Source organism: Cibotium barometz, chromosome 36 (genome assembly GCF_041138505.1).
Source record: "Cibotium barometz isolate CiBa-2024 chromosome 36, ASM4113850v1, whole genome shotgun sequence".
NCBI classification, from domain to species: Eukaryota; Viridiplantae; Streptophyta; class Polypodiopsida; order Cyatheales; family Cibotiaceae; genus Cibotium; species Cibotium barometz.
In genome coordinates, this window is record NC_141081.1 from 1,598,590 (window position 1) to 1,622,611 (window position 24,022).

At 42.7% G+C, this 24,022-nt stretch overlaps 1 protein-coding gene across 1 annotated transcript in view; it reads left to right on the plus strand.

Annotated features, from left to right (window-relative positions):
• The first annotated feature begins 423 nt into the window (after positions 1-423).
• The window catches only part of LOC147617390 (enoyl-CoA delta isomerase 1, peroxisomal-like), a 71,147-nt gene continuing 47,548 nt past the window's right edge, over positions 424-24,022 (plus strand). The window contains exons 1-3 of the mRNA XM_086775647.1: positions 424-655; positions 741-786; positions 923-967. Coding sequence (XP_086631773.1) covers positions 573-655; positions 741-786; positions 923-967 — 174 coding nt within the window. The 5' untranslated portion in view covers positions 424-572. The remainder of the gene's footprint in view (positions 656-740; positions 787-922; positions 968-24,022) is intronic.

The following is a 24,022-nucleotide window of genomic DNA, read 5'->3' on the forward strand; positions in this document are numbered from 1 at the left end:
CACCTAGAACGTCCAGGAAAGCAGCGACCGAACAGAGAAGGTGGCGAGGAATCAAACCTTGTAGAACACAAGCATGCAGCAAAACGTGAACAGAGAACATGCCAGGAATCGAACATTGTAGAACACAGTGAGACCGGGTACTGGAGGTAGCGATGAACAGGAATCGAACATCGTATACCAAAAACGTACAGCCTGCAGCCATCGACCCGCAGTAGTCGATCAGCCCGGGCAATGGAGAAGAAGCATGCAACAGACGACGCAACAAAAACGTGACACGTGCCAATGAAATGCTAAAAAGAACACGAACTTAGCTAATAAAGAGAAAAATTAATTAACAAAAGCACCCAAAACGTTTGGGGTGTCGGGGACTCCGAGGAAAGGGGCCTATTTCTCACCTTCTTCCTAGTTAATATAATTTTGTGCAGCATTGGTATGCTGTGACGTAGCATGCAGAAATAATAGGATCTCCAGAGTCCAGACTCCGGTCCACAACAAACACACACACGCACACAGCGCTTCCTTGCTACCACAACGAGCATAAACACAAGCACTTCCTTGCCGCCACAGCCAGCATGGTGGTTGATGTGAAGAAAATTCCTGTCAAAGGCGATCGTTGCGTGTTCCAGTTGGTTCTAATAGGGGACGGCGAGCACAGGTATTACTAGTTTCTCTGAGTGAGCGTCCCATCATTTCACCACAACTGTTGCTGCCCCTCTAATCTGTCATCTCGGTGATCGCAGGCTAAACCCAGACAGTATTGCCGAATTTAACAAGGCCCTGGACGAGGTGCTCGTCGCACTCCCTGCTGCACTGACCTTAACTTATACACAATCTCACATCATTGAGTATCTTATCCTGAATCAACTTATACATAATCTCACAGTTTGATTTGATTATTTTACATTGAATCACCTTCCTGCAGGTGGAGAGCGACCCAAGCGCTTCAGCTTTACTCACTACCAATGAGGTGCTCATCTTAAGCACTTGTATTTATTTTAGAGGAAAATAATGGTATGCACCTGCTATTGTTTTGAGCAAAGCTTTTCTGGTGTTCTCAATTTTGTTTTAAAAGTTTACCTAAAGATGTGGCACCAAAAACACTTAAAAAGAAGCCAAGTTGTGGAGTCATAAGGACAGCTTGTTACTAGTAAAAACACAGTACCTTTTCCAGCTAGTGTGGAGACAAATGCCCACCTTCTTGGAGGGAGCTTGATGAACCTCAATGGAAAGTTCTCTTGCATATTCATCAAGACTATGTGTGCAAGAGAAAACTATGTGTATCATCTGGAGTACATGTTGCTGCTTGGGCTTGATAATCCAGGATGGGGGTTGGTGCCTTCTTGAATGATGCTTGATTTAATGACAGGAAGGACACAACTATAGCTTGCTAGTGTTGTCGACCTGGGTAACCCAGCAGCACCATGCAAAGAGGCATGGTTAGCAGCAGGTTTATATTATGTGGCGCCAACAACAAGCTCTTAGTCACCTTGCATTCATGGATAGTTATTGTGAAAAGCCTTAGCTAGGAATGATGGAGGGGAGCAAACAGAGAGGTACATTGGACCAGCTCTTAGCACCGTGCATTCATGGACAGACACAACAGTAGACACTTATCTTGAAAGGCTGGTGGTAGGAATGGAGGAGGCGAGCAAACAGAGAGGTACCTTGGACTGCTACAAGTATGGAAGGAGTGCTCATCTAACTGGCATAACTAGTCTCACAATGGGAAACACAGATGGAAGATGCATTAACGTAGCACGAACAGCCTTAGCATGGGGAAGGTTAGTTTTGCAAACAAGCACGAGCAGCTTAGCAACAGCTGCCACATACATCAACTCACCATGAGAAGCCCCGGCAAGGGAATGATAGTTAGCACATGCAGCATGGATAGTCTCAGAAAGGGGCAGATTTTGCACGTGAAAGGATGTTGCATTCACCACATGCTCCATAAAAGAAATTCCATCACGGACAAAAATAAGAGGACATGAGAGTCGACATTATGCTTTCAGAGATAGACTCTATGGAGATGGGGTTGCAAAGGTCATCATGGGGTATTGGGCCTATCGCTACCTATGACAGGTATGGGGGCCATGCATGAGCTGCTTATCTACAATGGGATATCCCTTTGACCCGCATTCGATAGCGTGACTTGCTGATATCCTCACGGTGATGGCTGGAGCATTGTGGATTACTTGATGGGGTCTCTTGCTCTGATGCGACACATGCGGGAATTCACTGTCCCGCCTGGGGCAGATCACACATATATTGCTATCTTCAGTATAGTCTTCAAGTGCAATCTCGGAGGCTTTTCCACCACCTGACTCAACTTCGAATTTGCCATTATGTGTTTGTGAGGATCTCCCGAATCTGGAGCTGCCACATAGATGGTCCTTGGGGCCTATGAGATGAGGACGTCTGGTGGGTTGTGGTTGATGTGCTCTATCTAGGGTGACGAAGATCCATTATCTGAAATACTTTGTGTTTAGGACCCAAAAAGGCTCAAGGTAATGTAGAATTGGTCAAAATCGCATTGATACCCGAGGTTCGAAGGGTTTTTTTTTTTTTGAAGGGGGGGGGGGGGGGGGGGGGGGGGGCTATTTTCATACTACAAGAGACTCTTTGCTAATGAGAAGCAAGCTTATGAGAGCCTTAAGGAAGCTCTCATCTCTAGACCAATGACACACCTCACCTATCGTACACCATAGTTCCAATCAGGCACACTTGATTGATGAAGAAGCATACATTTACAAACGTTGGATACAAACACGTATGAAATGTGGGTTTCATATGTAGCCCTATTTTTTAGATTTTTTTGGGGATTTTTCTTTACATGTGACGCTTTAGCCCTTTTTTTGTGTTGCGCCTCGTTCCAAGCGCCCAGCCGTCGCCGGGGGCACTTCGCCTCGCCTCCTCCAAGTAAACACGTCGCATTGCCATTTGCCCCCTCTTCCATCAGAATCTGTACTGTACAGCTGGTATGTAGCTGCTGGCCGCTGCACAGTGTCCAGTATTACCTGTGGGCTGTAGGCTGTATGCACATTTTCGTACATAGTAGTAGGTACAATGATTGTGCTATGCATTACAAGCAATGGCAGCCTATCATCTATGTAGTATGGCCGGGGGCGGGGGCCCTGTACTAGGCAGCAGGCTGAAGTTTTGAACTTCGAAGCCTGAGTATAGGGCTGCCTACTACCTAGGCCTAGGCCCTAAGGCCAATGGCTAGCCTCAGCATTGGACAATGCACACTGTTGAAGCCTTAAAATTGGTAAAGTTGGGCCTTTTTAAAAACTGATCATATTGTGTAATTTGAATTTTGTACAACGCTCATTGCTGAAGCCCAAAAATTGGGGCATTTAAAATGTTCTTCAAAATCCAGATGGGAATGGGAGCATGTGAACATTTTGAAATCCGCAGGCAAGGGTACATAACAATGCAAGTGCAAGTATTGCAGGCACGAGTGGAATGGGGGGCCATTGCGTAGGAGGGCCCATATCCTATGTATTACTGGCCAACTCACAGCCCTGTTCACTCTTGGCTAGCACTTCGCCTATAGAGAAACACTTTGTGAAGTACAACGTTGAGGAAAGCAGATGAATATGACGATTTGGCTAGCTACGTATATATATGCACCAATGCTCGTGTTGCCTCTACTGCAATCAATGAGAAGCAAGCTTACGAGAGCCTCAAGGAAGCTCTCATCTCTAGACCAACTTATCGTACACCATAGTTCCAATCAGGTGGGTTTGATTGATAAAGAAGCATACATTTGCAAATGTTGGGTACAAACACGTATACGTAGCCCTATTTTTTAGATTTTTTTGGGGGCTTTTCCTTACGTGTGACGCTTTAGCCCTTTTTTGTGTTGCGCCTTGTTCCAAGTGCCCAGCCGTTGCCCGGGGCACTTCGCCTCGCCTCCTCCAAGTAAACATGTCGCCTGCCATTTGCCCCCTCTTCCATCAGAATCCGTACTGTACGGCTGGCGGGCCGTTGCACACTGTTCAGTATTACCTGTGGGCTGTAGGCTGTATGTACATTTTTGTACATAGTAGTAAGTACAATGATTACTGCACACTGTTCAGTATTACCTGTGGGCTGTCGGCTGTATGTACATTTTCGTACATAGTAGTAAGTACAATGATTGTACTATGCATTACAAGCAATGGCAGCCTATCATCTATGTAGTGTGGCCGGGGCCCGGGGCCCTGTACTAGGCAGCAAGCTGAAGTTTTGAACTTAGAAGCCTGAGTATAGGGCCACATACTACCTAAGGCCTAGGCCCTAAGGCCAATGGCTAGCCTCAGCATTGCACAATGCACACTGTTGAGGCCTAAAAGTTGGGCCTTTTAAAAAACTGATCGTATTGTGTAATTTGGGTTTTGTACAACGCTCATTGCTGAGGCCCAAAACTATTTGATGTCCGGATGTGCACTACATACTCGCAGGTGTGCCACATTCTCCCCTACTTGCATCGCAATTGTCCTTAGCTACGTGGTCTCTTGATAAGCTCTCAACAACGGGCGTGAGACTCATGCGTGAATTGATCCTCATCAAACTAGATTGCTTACTGGATTGGGTAGCCCTTGAACTTGAGGAGATACTGGAGTTGCTTTCGACGAGAACCCCCCTTGTACTTGTGCAAAACAACTTGCTTCGGTACTAAGACCTCCTGTAATCCTCGTCATCCACCAACTTGGGTTCATCCTCATCTAGCGGAGCTCAGCTCGGGCCCATGATACTCTGCAAGGTTGCTCAAATGAAACACCGGATGCATTCTCCAACGGCTCGGTAACTCTAGCTCAAAGACGACATCACTGTCCTTCTCGATAATCTTGAATGGGCCTTGCTTCTTCGGAGCTAGTTTGGAAAAATCTTCCCCGAACTATTTGAGTCTCCGCCTCATGATCTTTAAATAAATCCAGTCTCCTCCTTTGAAGGTACTATCATGACGATATTTGTGAGCCTCGCGGACTTGCTTTGTCTGCTCCTTCTGGATTTCTTCCTGAACTTGTCGCAATAGTTGGTCCAAATTGTGAACTACCTGGTTTGCACCATAGTTCCCTGTGGAGGTTTTGAGAGCTCGGGACATCGGGTTAATAATCGAATGACCATATACCATCTCAAAGGGATTCTTCTTGGTCTATGCCTGCACTGTATCATTGATTGCATGCTCCAATGGCAAGAACTCCCAAAGAGTTTGATATTCCTGACAATAACTCCCAAAGAGTTTGATATTCATGACAATAACACCGGAGCATTGTGATCATATTCTTGTTCATGCTCTCGGTTTGGCCGTCTGCTTGGGGATGAAAGGCGGGTACTGAATTGTAATTTCGTCCCCAAACCATAGAACAAGGTCATTCGAAAACCTCCAGTTAATTTTGGATCCCTGGCTGAGATGATCCTCTTCGGAAGTCCATGTAAGCAGAACACCTCCTGGATGAAAAGCTTGGCCACCTCTCGAGCATCTGCATCTAAGTTGCAAGGAATAAGGTGGGTATGCTTACTCAACCGATAGAATACAATCATTTTGGAACCTCTCGCTCTTCTGCAATTGCATTAAGAAAATTCAGCCTATCTTGAATCAAAACATCCACATTCACATTACTTTGGTCAATTTTGTCACGAACAAAAACCAAGTACGCGGAAAGACTCTTTTTCATTGCCTTATTAATTTGGATGTGAGATACAACTAGGATAGAATCCCCTTCTTTACCAGCATCAATGACATGCATGTGTCCTTTATGCATAAAAGTGATCCTGTTGGTTTTATATTCTTTGCGGAGCTCAAGCCTATGATGCCAAGGCTTGCCAAGCAATACATCACATCCATTGAGAGGGGCAATCAAGAAATGCTCATGATCCAAATAACTCCGTATATGTATGCGTAACTTACCAATAAGTGGAGTCACTTGCACCTCTTTGCCAACAAAAGTAGTCTCTACCTCAATCTGGGGTCCCATGTCCCCAATCTCTATGCCCAAGGCGGGTGCCATCTGTGTAGAGATGAAGTCGTCTGTTGCACAATCATCAAACATGAATAAGGCAGGCTGATCCTTGATTTGTTCCCAAGCTTTGCATACCATTGTCTCTTTGCCATCATGCTCAGTGTTACCCTGCACATCGGGAATGGCATGCACATTTGCCTTGGGTGGTTTGTCCTCTTGCTTTTGCTTGCAGGTCGGGCATTGCCTAAACATGCGCTCTTTACTACCACAAGAAAAGCATTTCCCCTCTTTTGCATATTGCTCCATTTGCCCGGGAGTCAAGCCAAACTTATTCTTCTTTGGTGCAATGTCCTTGGATGGGGTACTTTCAGCTTTACCTCCCTTTTGGGCTTTTTGAAAGCTCTTTTTAGGTGGCTGTCCACCTTTTTGCAGGTTTGGGACAACCCTCTCTTTGCCCTTAAAACCTCCTTGATCCTGCTTAATTTTAAGCACCAATTGCTCCGTAGCAAGAGCAAATGCTATGAGCTGCTGAAGGGTGTGTTTCGGGTGCAATTTGAATGCCCGAATGGTAAGTTGGTTGTAACCCAGACCGAAACTTCCTTCTCCTTTCACATCTTTGGAGAGTTGCATAAAGGAAGTTACCTCAAACAAGACTTTCCAAAATTTGTTGATATATTACTGCACACTCTCATTGTCTTTTTGCTCAAGTCTATCCCATCTTTGTGTGAGAGTTTGCTCCGTATTTGGAGGCAAAAATTGGGCATAAAATCTGTCCTTGAACTCTTTCCAAGTGAAACTGGGATCTTTGGTGGTCTTTTTACTGATCCACCAATGAGTAGTTGTCCCCTTCAAAAACATGCTTGCATGACGAATTTTAGACTTCTCAGTGAAGTCCTCGTCACTAAAAGCAATGTCAAACTGAGCCACGAAAGCAAGCACCTTGGAGGCATCATACTCTCCATGAAAGACATCAAACTTCACGGACTTGTCGCCTGCCTTGAACTCCTTGAGCTTTTTGGAATGTGATTCATGTTCTTCCCTCTTTCTCTTCCCCTTATCCAATGGAATACACATTTTTAGATCACTTAACTAATACAAAAAATGGACAATACTTGCAACATTAAAACTAAAATTGACATAGAACACTTGACACCATCACTGGGGCCGGAAAGGGCCGCTCCCCCATCAATACAGTTGTATTTCTTGGAGTATTTATATGTACAAGTGTTCACGGGCTGTCAAATCCCCACGGATCTCCTCGTGATTGTTCCTGGTACTAGACTCGAATCCTGCAAACAACAAACAAACAAACAAAGGGGGTGCAGGCCTGACTCACCTCCCAACCATGACAGCCGTGGGCAAGCCCACAGTCTTGGCTGTCCCCATTGAGCCACGAGCTGAGCTAACTAGGTTGACGTACCGACCAATCTCCTCCTTGCGACGTCCCATACCGCCACGAAGCTGCCCTCGCGGGCCTCGAGATTGTTGCCGGCCTCGGCTGCATAAAGCAGGTGCATGTCTGCACTAGATCCAGGCTCCAAGACCATAGAGCTCTCACAAACTTGCGAGATTCTCTATATCCCAATAACTAACCTTGGCCACCCTTTTATAGGCTCTTGGCCGGTCATCGAGCGCCTACACTTGGGCGCCAGCCCGGGCGCCAGCCCGTCCATACTTGGGTGCCCGCCCGTTAGTATATCTCTAACTCAGCTCGTCAATTAGCCTGCCTAGCTCCAAGCTTCCCCAAGCCTCGAAACTAGTCTTGCGTGTGTGTAGCACACAGTAGATACACACTGTGCACATGACATACTCCCCTTCCTCTAAGAGCTCACTCCTGAGCTCACTAAAAAGCCAGGATAATCTCTCTGAAGAGTAGTCCGTGTCTCCCATGTAGCGTCCTCCTCAAGATGATCCTTTCACTTAATCTTGTATTCCGTGAGATAAGCGTATTACGCAATCTTCTTTCACGAAATCCAAGAATCTTTTCAGGTTCGTACGGAACAAATGTCATGTCCTTGACATCTATAATTTCTTGAGGAGTAACTAACTGATCTGTTCCACCCAGTACTTCCTTAAGTCTACTGACATGAAATATAGGATGAACTTTCACATGAGAAGGCAAATCCAATTCATATGCAACTGAACCAATTCGTCGTGTAACACGAAATGATCCACAGTATCTAGGGGATAATTTCAGAGATCGACCTGTCCGTAAAGTCTCGAAATTTTTCGGAACTCGCAAATACACCGTTGTTCCTTCAGAGAACTCTCTGGGTGAACGATGTCTATTAGAATAAAACCTGTCTCGGTCTTGAGCACTTCTAATAGATTCCTTCACAACTTGTAACATTTCCTGCATATCGTGCAAAAAATTACGTGCTGCATCATGCTGAAGTCCTGAGAATCCTACTGTAACAGGTGATCTAGGTTGAAAACCATACATAAGCATGAAAGGACTAAACCCTGTACTCGTATGCTTAGTACTGTTATATGCAAATTCTAACATAGGAAGATAATCCTCCCATGAACTCTGTCTTTTGGATACATATGCTCGAAGCATATCCTCCAAAATCTGATTCACTCTTTCAGTCTGGCCATCAGATTGAGGATGATCAGAGGAAGTCAAATTCAAAGTTGTTTCCAACTTCTCAAAAACAAGTTTCCAAAAATCACTCGTAAACTTAGAATCCTTATCACTGACTATGTCCTGCGGTAACCCGTACAGTCTAAACAATTGCTCGATAAACTGCCGAGCTAATTGCGTAACTGTAATAGTCTTTCGGGTCGGTAAAAATCTAGCCATTTTTGTCAAGCGATCTACCACAACCCAAATAGAATCGTGGCCTTGATGTGTTCTTGGCAATCCAGTAATAAAATCCATGGAAATACTTTCCCATTTATTTACCTGGGATTTATAAAGGATGCTGTTTGGGGCATCATAGCATAGCGGAGGCTACACTCCAACCCACACACTTGTCAATCCGTGAATGCAACCCGGTTAGCGCATAGAGGCTATCCCGAATGGGAGAAGAAGAGTTAACCACACACCAATGACCTCTAGTCCTACTCAATCCTTCTCAACACTCAAGCAATCAATCTTACATAATCAAAGCATCAAGATTAGGCTACACTTAAGCCCACAAATGCAACTTATGCAAGGAACCTAATATGCAAAGAGCTATCACACAAGCCTCAACTACACATTATTTCAAGCACAAGCTTCATCAAGAGCTCTCTATAACTCACAAATCAAAACATCATTAAGAAATCTAGATTAGCAAGAGTGTAGACCAAAACCTCATATCATTGAAAATGTAAAGAATAGAAAGTACATGATTGAAACAAGAATGGAGATGGAGAGCCTTGGGAGAGCACTTGAGAAGGAGCTATGGAGCAAGCTCTCTCTATGAGCCTCTCAACCAAATGACCAAAGAGTGTGCTCCCTCTCTCAAATGGGCCACCTTTTATACAAAAATTCTAGAACTCCCAAAAGTTCCCATGTGGGATTATTGTCAAGCCCCCTCCCACATTCATCTACAACTTAGAACTCTTTTCAAGAGCCCTAAGTGTCTTTTTTGTTGCATCCTTGTATTGATCTTCATTTGCATGCAACACTCCCCCCTTCCTATTTTGCGCACGTCCTCGAGCGCGGTAGTAGCAAGAGCTGCAACAAAAAAAACAATTGATACGAGTAAAGTCCCTTATTGAAAAGAAAAGAAAAGAAAAGAAAAGAAAAATCAGCAATGATGACTCCACAAGTGAGCATACAAGTGCAGGGCTGATTAAAGTTTTAATGAGTACTAAAATGGGTGAGTAAAGACTGGTCAAAGTGAGACTTAAGTAGTAGATAATGCTATGCAAAGGCAAGTGTGCTTTGTACACCGCCGGTTATGACCGTAGTCTCAATGTCCTACCAGTATGTAAGTTACTCCTAAATGGCATACCTACTTCTAAATATGAGCAAAGGTGATTGGAACTCTCGTTTTTTTTTTTTTTTTTTTTTGATATGTGTGTAGAAGTTGATGAAGATTAAGGTTCTATCCCAAAGAGACCCAAGCAATGGCCAAGAGACCTCCGCCAAGAGAATCTAAAGACCGCTAAGTATCTCAAGGGCGACAGACCCTTTTTCTTTCTGTTATGACCTAAGGAGTACCCCTTGAAGATGAAAGCATCGGTCTTGAGGGCCCATAGTGTACCCCCGAGTCCTACCAACATCTATCAAGGCGATAGATTCCTCAAAGTTCTTCTTCTGAAGTTCTTAGACATCAGTGTTCACCCCATGGAAACCAAGGCATCGGCCCCAAGGTGCTAAGACAACCTCAGGTCCTACCAAGCATTTCACATGGCGGTAGACACTTCATGTCTCAATTCACTTTGTATATATATATATTTTTTAGGGTATATTTTCATAAATTTTTATGACTCCTAGCACCTAGCTCATATCTAAGAGGTAACTACCACTAGGGATAACTAATATACCTTGAAAACATAAGTACTTGGCATACTCCATTGGTATATATCCTACACTGTCTTTAAATAGAAATATCTTTTACTAAGTCTTCTAAGACTCTAGAACTCACTCACCATATTTTAACTACTAATCAAAAACTCAAACCAGCCAATATTGTGTGAACATGCAAACCATATATTCGAAAGATAAGAGCACAAAAAGAAGTAGAGATTAAGATTTGAATACACCTGTTGTAGTGCCCTGTTGATGTTGTTCATTTGCATTGATGAATTGCTGATTTTGGTGCAGATTGCTCCTCCTTGATCTTTGTAGGCGTAGCATGTCTCCCCCCTTCCTAATTTGTGTGCAAGGTAGGTGGACTAGTGGGGCGTGTTTGATGCTCTTGTTTTAGTGAGGATCTCTGCAAAATTTTTATTAACAAACACGAAAAGAAAAGAAAAAATAAAATTTGCCATTGGTGCCAAAGACCGAATATAGCCGAGGGGAAAAACCTAGTGGGAGAAAAGTGCCCTGGCTTGTCGATCTTATTGTGGAGTCGATGTGCTTACCCTTGCGCTGGTGGTGGATCCGTGTCCTCGTCTGCTGGAAAGATGGTATCAATTTCCTCAGGATGCAGAGACAACCCCTCACAAAAACCTGCCGCTGGAGAAGGTGGTAGAGGAAGGAGTGCTTCCTCACTAAAGTATGGCATTGGTTCTATGGGAAGATTAATCAGACAGTTTCGATTTTGGAACTGTGCAATGTAGGTACTCATATTGATCCAATATTGACATGTAGGGGCTTGGGGAAGGAGGGCTTGCATGATCGGTGGTTGCAAGTCATTTAGGCTTGTATCCCTCCATTGTTGTGCTTGAACCTCCTCAGGTAATCGTCGTTGATTTGGTCCCCTCTCTGGTATTCTCACATTAAGAAGATTATGGCGTTGGGGTGTAACTCCCACAATTTGCTTTATTAAGCCCGTGCCATATCGTCTAAAGTAAGAGCGGCATATCCAACAAATATGTGAAGCTTCTTCTAATACAAGTCGTGCACACTCTTGACAATGTGGAAATGGGTGATGCTGTTGATAGAATAATGTGACAAAGTGATGCCCACAGCAACTTTCACCTAAGGGAGCATAGAAGTACCTAGAATGTGTTTGAAATGGAGGAGCACTATAACCCCCGCGATGATCTGGTCGAGTACTATCGGGGTCAATGCATGGTGGACATGTATCACGCCAAATATCCATCAGGAGTTATCTGGACGTAGAACAATGAAATTTAGAACACTCATATCCATCATGACAATTCCAATCAAAAACAAGATTATTTCAAAGAAAACACATCTTCTAAAGGCATAAGGAACTACATTATTCAAACATTGATTTACCAAAGAGCTTTAATTGTAGTGTTAATGCCTTATCATTAGTCTTTGGTATATCCTTTTTAAGAGGTGGACACTTTAACAATTGTCTTGGAATTTGAGCAAGATAAGAAGATTTAGGCATTGAAATGCTAGAATCTATGCTCAAATGAGACACATTTGGACTCGTCGTAGGTACACAAGTTGTTGGTTGAATTGTGAAACAAGGAGAAATAGGGACAGCAGGTGTTTCAATACATGTTTTAGGAAGATCAACACAAGTTGTTTTGTAGGTGCTATCACAGCCACCTTTCCTTTCTTGAAGAGTTTGTGTTGATTTCTTTTGCACCCACTGATATGGGCAATCAAGGGTGACTTTTGGAATCTTTCTGAGACACTCTTTTACCCCTGTCAAAGCATGGCATTTTGGAAGCCAAAGTTGCACCCTCATAATAGCCTTGTGCTTTGAGAACATGTTTTGGGACCCATCGAGTAACAATTCGAGGCTTAGGCTTGGAAATGATGTGCTTCTTAAGAGGCTTAGCAACTGGACTGGATGGTACAAGTTTGTACGCATCTTTGGGTAGCCACATTGATAATTCTTTTTTGCCTGGCCTTCTTTGAGCAGCAACTAGATTAGTTGGAACATGCCAGCCATGGCCCTCACTTGAGTACTCATCAATTATCCACATCATTTGTTTTGGAGCTTCAAGAGCAGATTTTGATTGTGGGTTGGGTAAGGTAGAAACATTACCCCTTTGACACGATAAAGCTCGCGGTGTAGCAGATCCCAAGATGCAATCAGAATCAATTTGCAACTTGTATTGTCTATTCTTCCAATCTAATGAGCAATTGGTAGCACTTAACCACGATCTACCGAGAACAACCTCTACTACTGTCTTGGACTTACATGCCACATAAAAGGGCACTGACATCTGGTGATCCTGAATGGTCATCATAATGACACATTTTCCCTCTATAGGGTTATCTTCTCCAGAGAAGCTGCGTAGGTCCACAGGAATTTGCACAAGTGGTGGTTGACCCAAGGCTATCCAGGTGTTAAACGAGAGAACATTATAATCTGCACCAGAGTCAATTATGGCAGAGACAAAGTAGGTAGTCTCATGAAGATGAAGTCCCACTTGAATATTGAATGGTTCGACATATGGCTCATCAGTAGCCAACTGTATGGCTAACATAGAAGCTTTGCGACGCTCCTTGGTTTTTGCAACTCTAGCTTTAGCCTCCTCTTGAGCCTGACGTTTAAGTAGGTCAAGTGCTTTTTTCCGTGTTTGTGCAGCATGCATCTGTTGAAGCATGGCTTCAGTTAATGGTTCATTGTATTTCTTGAGACGACTTCCATTAATGAAGTTAGGCATTTGCTCACCTTCTAGTGTCTCTAAACGCACTGCACCACTTGGGGTAAGCTCATTAATCACAAACGGTCCTAAGCCACGTTTTTTGAGCTTTCTCTTATGCTTCTTAAGTGTGTATAAGAGCACCAGGTCTCCTTTTTTGAATCGGCCAGTTGTTACATTTCTATCATACCATTGCTTTTGTCTCCTCTTCTCAGCATACATCCCCATTACCGCCAATAAGCGGGTCTCATCAAGCTTTTTCAATTCGTCAACGCGTTGTGAAAGCTCATGACCAGTCCAATCCAGTTGTTTAGCTACTCGTAGAGTAGGTACAAGAAATTCAATGGGAAGAATTGCATCTAGCCCAAAAGCAAGTTCAAATGGGGTTGTGCCCACAGATGTTTTATAGGCTGTCCTATATGCCCAGAGAATTGAGTGCAACTTTTGCTCCCAATCAGTCCTATGTCCCTCAACAATCTTTGTGAGTGCTGTGCAGAGAATCTTGTTAGTACTCTCGGCTTGTCCATTAGTCTGGGGATGATAGGGTGCAGAACGCTTGTGAATTACCATAAATTCTTGAAGCAAAAATTCTATGACTTCATTTACAAAGTGTACACCTTGATCACTAACAATCTCAATAGGTAAGCCATAGCGTGTAAACACGTACTCATACAAGAACTTGGCTGTGGTTCTGGCATCATTTTTGACTGTTGCCTTTGCCTCTACCCATTTGGTCAAATAGTCGGTTGCGACTATAATATATTCTGCATGCGTGTTACGAGCTGGAGGTTTAATGGGACCGACAAAATCAATACCCCATTTTGCAAAAGCACGTGTGCTTAACATTGGCCGCAATGGCATGTTATCCTTTGTGATGGGAGGTTTGGTCCTTTGACAATCGTCACAACGTTTCACATATTCTTTGGCATCCATTTGTAAGGTTGGCCACCAAAGCCCAGACCACCTAATCAACTTTGCTGTGGTATTGCCAGAAAAGTGTCCACCTCCAACACCTGCATGTGCATGAATTAAGATTTTCAGATAGTCAGCTTCACATACACACATGCGTAAGTTGCCATCCTTGCCCCTCTTGTAGAGTTGGCCCTCTATCAGCATATAGTTTGCCGCTTCAATTTTAATAGCCTGCTTTCGATGTTTAGGAATTGTTTGATCCAAATGACCATGCTGAAGGTAGTCCACAATATACTTACTCCAACTTGGTGTAGTTGAAATTTGGAATAATGTGACATTATGAATTGGCTTCTGAATTTTACATGAAGCACAGTTACGAACAAATGTTTTAGCATCTGCATGCATGGTAGGCCACCATTGCCCATCTTGAGATATACGTCGCACACAAGTGGTAGCTGATGCATGGATTCCATCTATACCCTCATGTGCCCATTCCAAGATCTCCTCATATTGGTCGGGGTTAGGTATAAGCCTCAACACTCCATCATTACCCTGACGATATAATCTCCCGGAAATTAACTTGAATGGTCGCCATAGGTCCACATTAGGACCCGCTAGTTGTATTCGCCCACTTGTCAAAATTTCTAAAATGGATTCAGACCATCTAGGAGCTGTCTCTACAAGGAAAAGTGTTGAATCTAACATATCATCATCCACACCCACAGGAGCTTCGCCAGAGGTGATTCGAGACAAATGATCTGCCCTTAGATGAGTTGTTCCTTTTCGAACTGCAACTTCAAAATCAAACTCAAGAAGGATGATAAACCACCTTACTATCCTTCCAGTTGCACATGGCTTATTCACCAAATATAGCAATGCTTGATGGTCCACAAAAAATATGAATTTGTTTGCCAAAAGGTAATGGCGAAACTTTTTCACTGCATATATCATGGACAATCCTTCTCTTTCTGTTGTGGTGTAATTCCTCTCAGCATTGTTCAACTGTCGACTAGCATATGAGATTGGGAAATCCTTATTGTGTTCTCCCGATTGAGCCAAAATACATCCAATCGCAAAGTTTGAAGCATCAATATGGACATGAAAGATTTGGTTCCAATCTGGTGCCCGTAAAATGGGTGCAGTCACTAATGCTTGCTTCAACTTTTCGAAGGATTCCTCACACTCATCAGTCCAATTAAACTTTACAAGAAGAGCATATAACGGTCTGGCTAGGACAGCATACATGTAGATGAATCTACGGTAATAGCCACAATGTCCCATGAAAGTTTGTACCCCTTTAGGGTTGATAGGCCGAGGTAATGAGACAATGACATCAATTTTATCCATATCTGTTGAAATCCCGTTGCGAGAAACAATATGGCCCAAAATTTTTCCTTGTCTTACCATGAATTTGCACTTGTCAGGATTCAAGCATATACGATAAAGTTGACACTTTTGAAACACAAGTCTCAGGTGTTCTATATGATCATCACGCTCTTGTGAGTGAACACATAAATCATCCATGAAAATCTCAAGAAATTGCCTAAGGTACTCCTTGAATACATGACTCATTAACCGCTGAAAGGTTGCTGGCGCATTTGTTAGACCAAATGGCATAACACGATAGGCAAAGATGCCATCTTCAGTAGCAAAGGCTGTTTTGTGTTGATCCTTTGGATCAATTGACACTTGGTTGTACCCGGAGAATCCATCCAAGAAACTATATGCCTTTTTCCCTGCAACTCGTTCCAGAACATGATCCGTGATTGGAAGTGGGTAATGGTCACGCACAGTAGCTGCATTTACCTTCTTGAGGTTGACACATACTCGAAGTTTTCCATTTTTCTTGGGCACCACTACAATAGGGGAGACCCATTCAGTGTGTTCAATCTCATAGATAAATTCTGCCTCTAAGAGCTTGTCTATTTCTTCCTTTATCTTCCGTGCAAAGTTTTCATTGTAAGTATAAGGACGTTACTTGGAGGGTTTTGCATCCTCCCGCAATGGAATTGTATGCTGACATATGCTTGGATCAACTCCTTTGAGGTCTTTATAACTCCAAGCAAAAACATCGCGATACTCCTTTATTGTTTGTATTAATAACTTCTCCTCATCTAAGGATAAGTCTGTGGCAATCCACACATAGCGAGGCTCTTCTCCTGGCTTAGCAATATCAATCTTTTTTGCATCCTCTGGACCATCGTATGAAACCCCTGGCACGCTTGGTTTTTGTCGCATGGGCTGTTGAAGAACAATCTTCCGATCTTGAAGAGTGTACTGTGTGAAATTGGGAGGAATATTTAAACCTTGTTCTTGTCCACTTGAGTCTTCACTCATTGAAGACCATGCGGTTTTGAGCTCTCCTTTGCTATCTTGCATCGGATTTTTTTGTTCAACCGTTGTCTTTGCACTTCCCACACTCTTTTTTGAATCGGTTTTAGACTTGAGTTTTGGTCTTTGTTTCTTCGTCTTTTTACGATTTTTGCTAACAGTTGTTAGCTGTTCCCCTGCTTGGAATCCATCTGATCGTTTGACTTGGTCTTTGATACTATCTTGTGCTTGGACATAGTATAGATATCCGTTCTTTCCTGAGAAGTGAGGTGGTGGTCGAGAGTTTTCACTCTCAGACTCCTCCTTTTCTTTCTGCAGTCTCTCACGTTGTTCACGCTCATCTTGTCTACGGATTTTTTTATGGCTCTTACAGCATTTTCGTTTAGGTCGGCCTCTAGGGATCTCTACCTGAACCTCCCTTCCTCTCAAGAGTAGGCGTGCCTTTCCTAACTCTTCCTCAGGGATTGTCACCTCATTATTAAAATCAGAGTCCCAGCCATCTTCCTTATCAGCATCATTAGCAGATTCGAGTGTCAAATCCTCTACTGAGACTTCCTCGACATGCATAGCTGTTGTGGATGTATCCCTATAGTACAAATCATCTAAAAGGGCACGTGTTTGTACCATTCGTAGAGGAATAATATCATATCCATCTGAGTCACAAAATTGAATTGGCTTCGGTAAAGCACATGTCGATAGTGTTGCAAGGACATGACTCCATTCTAATGGATCAATTAAATGCTCAGGGAAGGGTTGTGGAATGTATGCCTCGTCTGATACACTTCGATTACCCTTAAGTCTCTCAGTGTTGAAATCCCTACATGAGGCTCCGCACATCCATAGATCTTCTCGCCCGTCGGACAATGTAACTCTTGAGCCCTCAGATGAAGCAGAATCAAACTCATCTATTGGAGACCTTGTTACATCACGATATGAGTGATTCCTTAGGTTGACCCTTGTGATGACAGAATCATGTCGGAGGTACAAGTAATTGTATCCCCAATCTTGAATCATTTGAAATTGTCGCATGAATGGTCTACCCAATATCACTTCGTAGTTTGGATGCTTTCCGAAATCCACTACTGCAAAGGTATGCTCATATTCAATCCCACATGTGGTGACCAATATGCTCTCGAGCAGCCCAAGGGGATGTTCTAAGCTTCCATCTGCTAGCTGCAAGCGCATCCTGGTACTCCTAATAGCTGGTTTGCCCCATTTTTCCCAAATGGACCTTGTCACAATGCCCACTCCTGCTCCACTATCAAGTATTGCAGTTGAAGATACTTTTCGCACTTCTAATGGAAGGGTAGCATTTCCCTGATCGTCTTCACAAAATTTTCCTACTTTGTTGATAGGAACTGGCATTACATGCTTTGTCTCAGGGTGTATAGTACACTCATGGTGACCCTTTTGTAGCAATACCTGCTCTGACAAACATGTTGCAATATCATTCCACAACTCAGGTTTAAGCTTTATCAACTCAAGCAAAGGTAAGGTACAAGCCACTGGTGCTGACAAAATAGCCTGCACCATACTCATATCTTTCTCCTTTGTCAACCTTTTATGCATGGAGGGTATCCTCAAGGTTTGAGAACAATTCTCATATTCTCCCAGATATGATGGTAAGGTTTTCATTGTATGCTTACTTCTAGGAGAAACAATTGTTTGAACTTCCTCCTGAATGCTTGGGTGTCTAAATTTGTTTTCCGTGCCTCTGGTAAAATCCACCTCTGAGAATGGAGGCGAACTAACAGAAGACATGTTCCCATTAATTTTCTCATTTACTGCGGCCCACATGTCATTTGCCATGTCCTCATTAGCATCAATAACTTCATCATTGCATGGGAAGACAAGGCTAGGTGATGGCAGAATGTCATCTTTCAATGGAGTGTCAATTGGTGCAGACCTTTCGCTCTGAGCTTGTGAAATGAGCTCACTTTTCATTTCTCTACTTGATGACACTTCTGGTATAGTTTCTAATGTTGGCTTAAGAGAGGTTGGGCCCCGAGGAATAGGTGGTGGTGGTCCCTCAAGTACTGACTGAGCTTCCCTAATGAGTTGCTGATGTACAGCTAGATTGATCTTCTCCTCACGAGGGTTTGGGTATTCTTGAAGCTTCGTGGGTAGCTCAGATAAAGCTGCAATGCGACTTCTATGAGCATCAATGATGGCCTCTAGAGTCTCATTTACTTTATCCACAAAAACAGAACCCCCAGAACTATCCTCAGTCGTACTAGCCTCATTTTGTTTAGCACTAGGCCCAGGTTGAGGTTGATGTTCCTCATGCACTTCTTGGGAAGTAAAAGTTTTATCCCTCATGTTTTGTTTAGAGGTCTCCTGAGAACTAGTGGATGTACTTTTAGTTTGTTTGTTTCGGTTCTTCTTCCTCCTAGTGGTCTTATTTCTACTGGATTGTAGGGTTTTGTCCACTAGATTTGTCTTTGCGTCCCTAGTTCGAGGTGTCTCATCAGTTTGTATTTCAGCGTTTCTTGTCTGTGATCTAGTCATGACTCTTAAGTGGCACGACATCCTCATTCTCAGATGAAGGTGGGGATGGAACTGTACCTACAAGGTTGAGTGAAACCTTTGGTTGAGAGGTGCCTTCCTCATGTGGTTTCAGCAGACAGTCCTTTGGGAAGTGTTCTACACAACACCCTAGACAATATCTTTCAATCGGTGGAAACTGTTGTACTGTTGTATTTGACCGAGATGCTTGCCTTGAGCGATGTGGACAATCACGAGCCCAATGGGGTTCTCCACACTCATAACAGGGGCCCATTGGTTTGGTCTCTACTTTCCTTGGCTGCCATTGACCTGAGGGGCCTGGAGTCCTAGGTTGGTAGCCGCCTAGCAACATTAAAGAGTTTTGTTCCCCTGGTTGAGTCTCCAGTGCTGGGCTTGGGTATACGGGACTTTCAAAAATATTTTCTTTGGATGAATATGATACATATTCTTCCTCCGCATAGCCCGGGTTTACCAATTCTCTACACATATTTGAATTGTCGTAGTCGACAACCCTCACAGGAGCAGTCCCTGGAGCAGGAGGTTGAGCACCAAGAACAGGTCGTGCTTGTTCTTGTGTCATCGGTGGCTTACGTTCAAAACTAGTATACTGTTGATACATTTGTGGAGCCACTCCACCCCTCGGTCATCACCCCATTGATTTCTAGGTTTCACCTCAGGGCCAGAACCATCTTGGAACTTGAAGTTATCGGTGAAATCCATAGCATCATGGCAACACTCATTGAAACTTGTATGTTTCTTCGCATAGAGATGTGTATGCAGTGTCGAATTTTTAAGGCCTTTTAAGAAGAGAGAAATTAATCGACTTTGGGCGGCGGGCTTCTCATCTTCTGGGCAACGATTAATGTACTGCTTCATTCTATTTACACAGTCTCTAACACTCTCATTCTCACCTTGCTTGAAAGAGTAGATGTGTGCTACCGTGTCATGTTGAATTCCCATCAAGGAAAAAGCAGCAATGAATCTCTCTTCCAAAACTCGTAAAGAAGTTTTGTCTGAAGCTTCTAATGCCTGAAACCAAGCAAGGGCTTTTCCTTCAAGGGTGAGTCCAAACCCTTCTATTTGAGTATGCTTATCAGCAACTTACTCAGCTCGAACTGCTTGCCTAAAAGCTGCTACATGATCGTATGGATCTCCCGACCCTTCATACTTCTTAACCAATTTCTGAAGAGTTGATGGCCTTACTTGTCGTGAATACTCATCATAGGGCCTACGGCCTCTCACTCTCAGTGGAAATTGCTCCTCTCTTTGGAAAGATGGTCCACATGTTTCCAAAATTGGTGTGGGTGCCCTATTACCAGCCTCACCAAACCCCTCCAAAGATCTTGTCACCCTCATTTCAGGAGGTGCATTTATAGGAGGCCGAGTTGGCTCCCCTATCCTCCTATTGTTATAGTGAGAGAGATGTTGGTGTGGTGTGACCTGAGGTCGCACATTTGGTGTAGGACAATATCTTGGTGCTAGAGTTGGGCTACTAGCAGTGGTCCACTTAGATGTTGAAGGTCCCTCTCTAGTGAACTCTCGTAGGGGAGGAGCAACAGTTTCTCCAAGAAAGGCTGTCTCTCCTGGTTTGGCTGTATTTGTTGATAACACTTCCATAAATAATGGTTGTCCTTTCCACGTGAGTTCCCTAATCTCTTTCCAATCTAAGGTTCGGTATTCATTGGCCCATTTATCAATTATTCTGTTCATGTGTCCTGCACGCTTCTCAACTACCACCACATGAGCTAGAGGAAGATCTAGCTGTGGCAATTTAGTCGTGGCATAATATCCCTCTAACGAGTCCTTATAGACCTCTTGAAGTGGGTCATCCTGTAAGACCTTTGTCACAGGAATTTGTCGTACAAACTCCCATTGGCTTTCAGTCCCCTGATCCAGTTTACTCTTGCCTTTCCTATCCCTTTCCAAATTTAGATCTACAAGAAGTAAATCATCTATGGATGGCTTTGAGGATTGGGCATTGGATGGTCCAGGCATGTCCGGCTTGATGAGCCAATCATCTCTAGACTCCCTTGCTCTGGAGAGTTCAGATAAGTCTAAGAACTCGGTTTTAGAGAGCTCCCCTAATTTGTCTACCTTTTCTGGATGGTAGGTGACTTCGTAGCGAACACCATCTCCACCCATGTACATGTTACCCTGGTCATTGACTAGAGGTGCTCTATCAAGTTCTGAGAATATGTCGGCTATCTTAACAAGATACCGTTGTTGTGGATCCCTAAAGATCTCAGCTCCTTGAGCATTTGTGTAGACATATTGGAGTCTCACATTAAGTGTTAACCCCATGGTGTCGGCTTCAAATGGATTAAAGGATCTTGAGGGTGTCCTATTTGGGGCTACGGGATGACTATTTGTCGGCCCTAGATTGTCCATGGACAATGAACTAGTTGTTCTAGAGGAAAGGGTATCGGATTGGGATTCCGATAGTGTTTCAGCAATATCTGCCAAATTTCCTACCGATTGGGTCCCACTTTCCTGCGTAGGTACTCTAGAAGGTGCCCTAGGTCCTATGGCAGAATCTACACGACGTCCCGACCGTAATTGCATAAGGTCAAATTTTTTTTGTTTTGTTTTGGTATGTTTTTTTTGTTTTGTTTTGGTTTTGGTTTTTTTGTGTAATATATATATATATATATATATATATATATATATTTTATTTAACCTACCTAATCACTAAAGGCAACTAAAAATGGGTCTGTGTGGCGTAACTATCTACCCTATTTTTTTTTGTTATTTGTTTTTTTTTAAATGTTTTTTTTTAAAAATGATTTTATGTTTTTATGATTTTTTACTTTTTTTAACACAAAAATTATGAATCACACTAAAAAATACTAATTATGCACAAAGTTACAAAAAATTTAAAAAATGCAAGTTAAACTAATTATGCAAAAAATTAAAGAATGAAGAATTACAAATTATGCAAAAAAAATAGACTCCTAAAAAATCAAAAAAAAATTCTTTTGTCTTCTTTTGTTTTTTCCTCTTTTTTTTTTGGGTTTTTTTTGTTTGTTAGTTAGTTTGTTTTTATTTTTATTCTATTTTTTTTAAAAAAATAAATTTCGTGCCAAAAAATATGAGTTTACTAATTATGCATCATTTACATACTTCTAAAAAATAAAAATAAAAAATGCAAACTTCTTTAATTATGCAAAAATTTAAATGATAAACAATGATTTCAAAATAAAAATTGTTTTTTTTCTTCTTCTTCTTTTTCCTTTTTTTTTTAAAAAAAAAATTTACAAAAATTTAAAAAATGCAAGCTACGCTAATTATGCTAAAAAAATTACAGAAATGAAAAAAATAAAAATATGCAAACAATATGGACTCCTAAAAAAATAAATGATTTAATTTTTTTATTTTTTTATTTTATTTATTTTATTTATTTTAAATTTCTTCTCTTTATTTTTTTAATATTTAATTGTTTTCTTTTTTTCCTTTTTTTTTCTTTTTTTTTCATTTCTCTATTTTTTTTAAAAAATATTCTTTTTTTTTATTTTTTTATATTTATTATTATTTTTTATTTAACTTCTAAAAAAACATGAAAAATATAAAAAAAATAAAAAAAATAAAAAAAATAAAAAAAATAAAAATTTGCACCTACCTTATCTTTTGCTCGCCGCTCGCCGGATTTGCCGCTGGCGCACCCACTTGCCCTCTTCAATGCACCAGCTCACCGTCTGCAGTCTTCTCGATGGTTTGCTTACTTCGCTTTTGCTGCTGTCCACGCTCTCGCCTCTCCTCTTCCACGTCACAGTCTTCTCTTCGACGACCTTCTTCCTTCGCTTTCAGCTGTCGCCCGCCACCACCGCCTCCACACCGCCAGCCACAACCGCGCAACAGCCACCACTTTGCTCCACCTTTTCAGCCGCCTTTCGGCCCTTAGGCGCAGTCGACGTCGGCGGCCGCTCCACCTTCTACACTGTTGGCTTTGAACCGGCTCCTTCGCACGCTTTCCACATGCCTTTTGGCCGCCTACCAGCCAGCCCACTTCCTTCACCTTCGCACCTTGCGCCAGTATCCTCTTCTGCCGCCTACAGCCTTCCCGCTTCTGGCCGCCTGCCCAGCAGCTGCCGCCTACAGCCTTCGACACTTGGACGCTTCTACCCTCTCCCGGGCTGCTCACAGCTTCTCCACGCCGGCCTTCGTTTATGTTAGAGGTGCTTGCGCCACCTCGCACCGTTTGGCCTTTTTTGCCTCACAACACCTTCTCTGCTACCCCTTGGCCGTCTTTGCTACAGTATTTGACCCCGCCAGCTAGCTGAAGCACCAGCCGCCGCCTTCAATGCATCAAAAAAATTCGTAAACGGCGCTCGATGCAGACGACTCCCTCCGGCTGCCACGTCAGACGTATAATATATATATATATATATATATATATATATATATTCTTAAAAGCTTCTCTGCTCTCCTTTCAACTGGCCTTCCAACAGCCGCACACTGTAAACAATAGAAATATAAATCTATATATATATATAGATGTAGATGTATATTTTTTTTTAAGGCCGCCTCTCCAAGCTAGCATTTCTTCTTTAATTCTTTTTGCTGCGATTATGGAGATGCCTCCCCACACGATAACAACACAACAAAACATCAAAAGAAAGGTCGCCTCCTATGCTTTCAACCTACCTCTTGCCAACTTGCAAAAATACAAAAATAGAAAGTACTTAAATTCTGATTAATGGCGGGATTACTCAACCGCAATGGGGTTTAAATTTTTTTCTTGCTTCTCATCAAAAAAATGAAAACACACAAGGCGCCCTTGAGATCACACACTCAATGCCCTTGTAAACTCTACTCTAATCTACCCTAATCCACGATTTTGCAATCAATGGAGCACTTAGTAAGAAGTAATGGTTAACACCCTTCACTAACTTAGGTGTGCGTTCCCCGGCAGCGGCGCCATTGTTTGGGGCATCATAGCATAGCGGAGGCTACACTCCAACCCACACACTTGTCAATCCGTGAATGCAACCCGGTTAGCGCATAGAGGCTATCCCGAATGGGAGAAGAAGAGTTAACCACACACCAATGACCTCTAGTCCTACTCAATCCTTCTCAACACTCAAGCAATCAATCTTACATAATCAAAGCATCAAGATTAGGCTACACTTAAGCACACAAATGCAACTTATGCAAGGAAC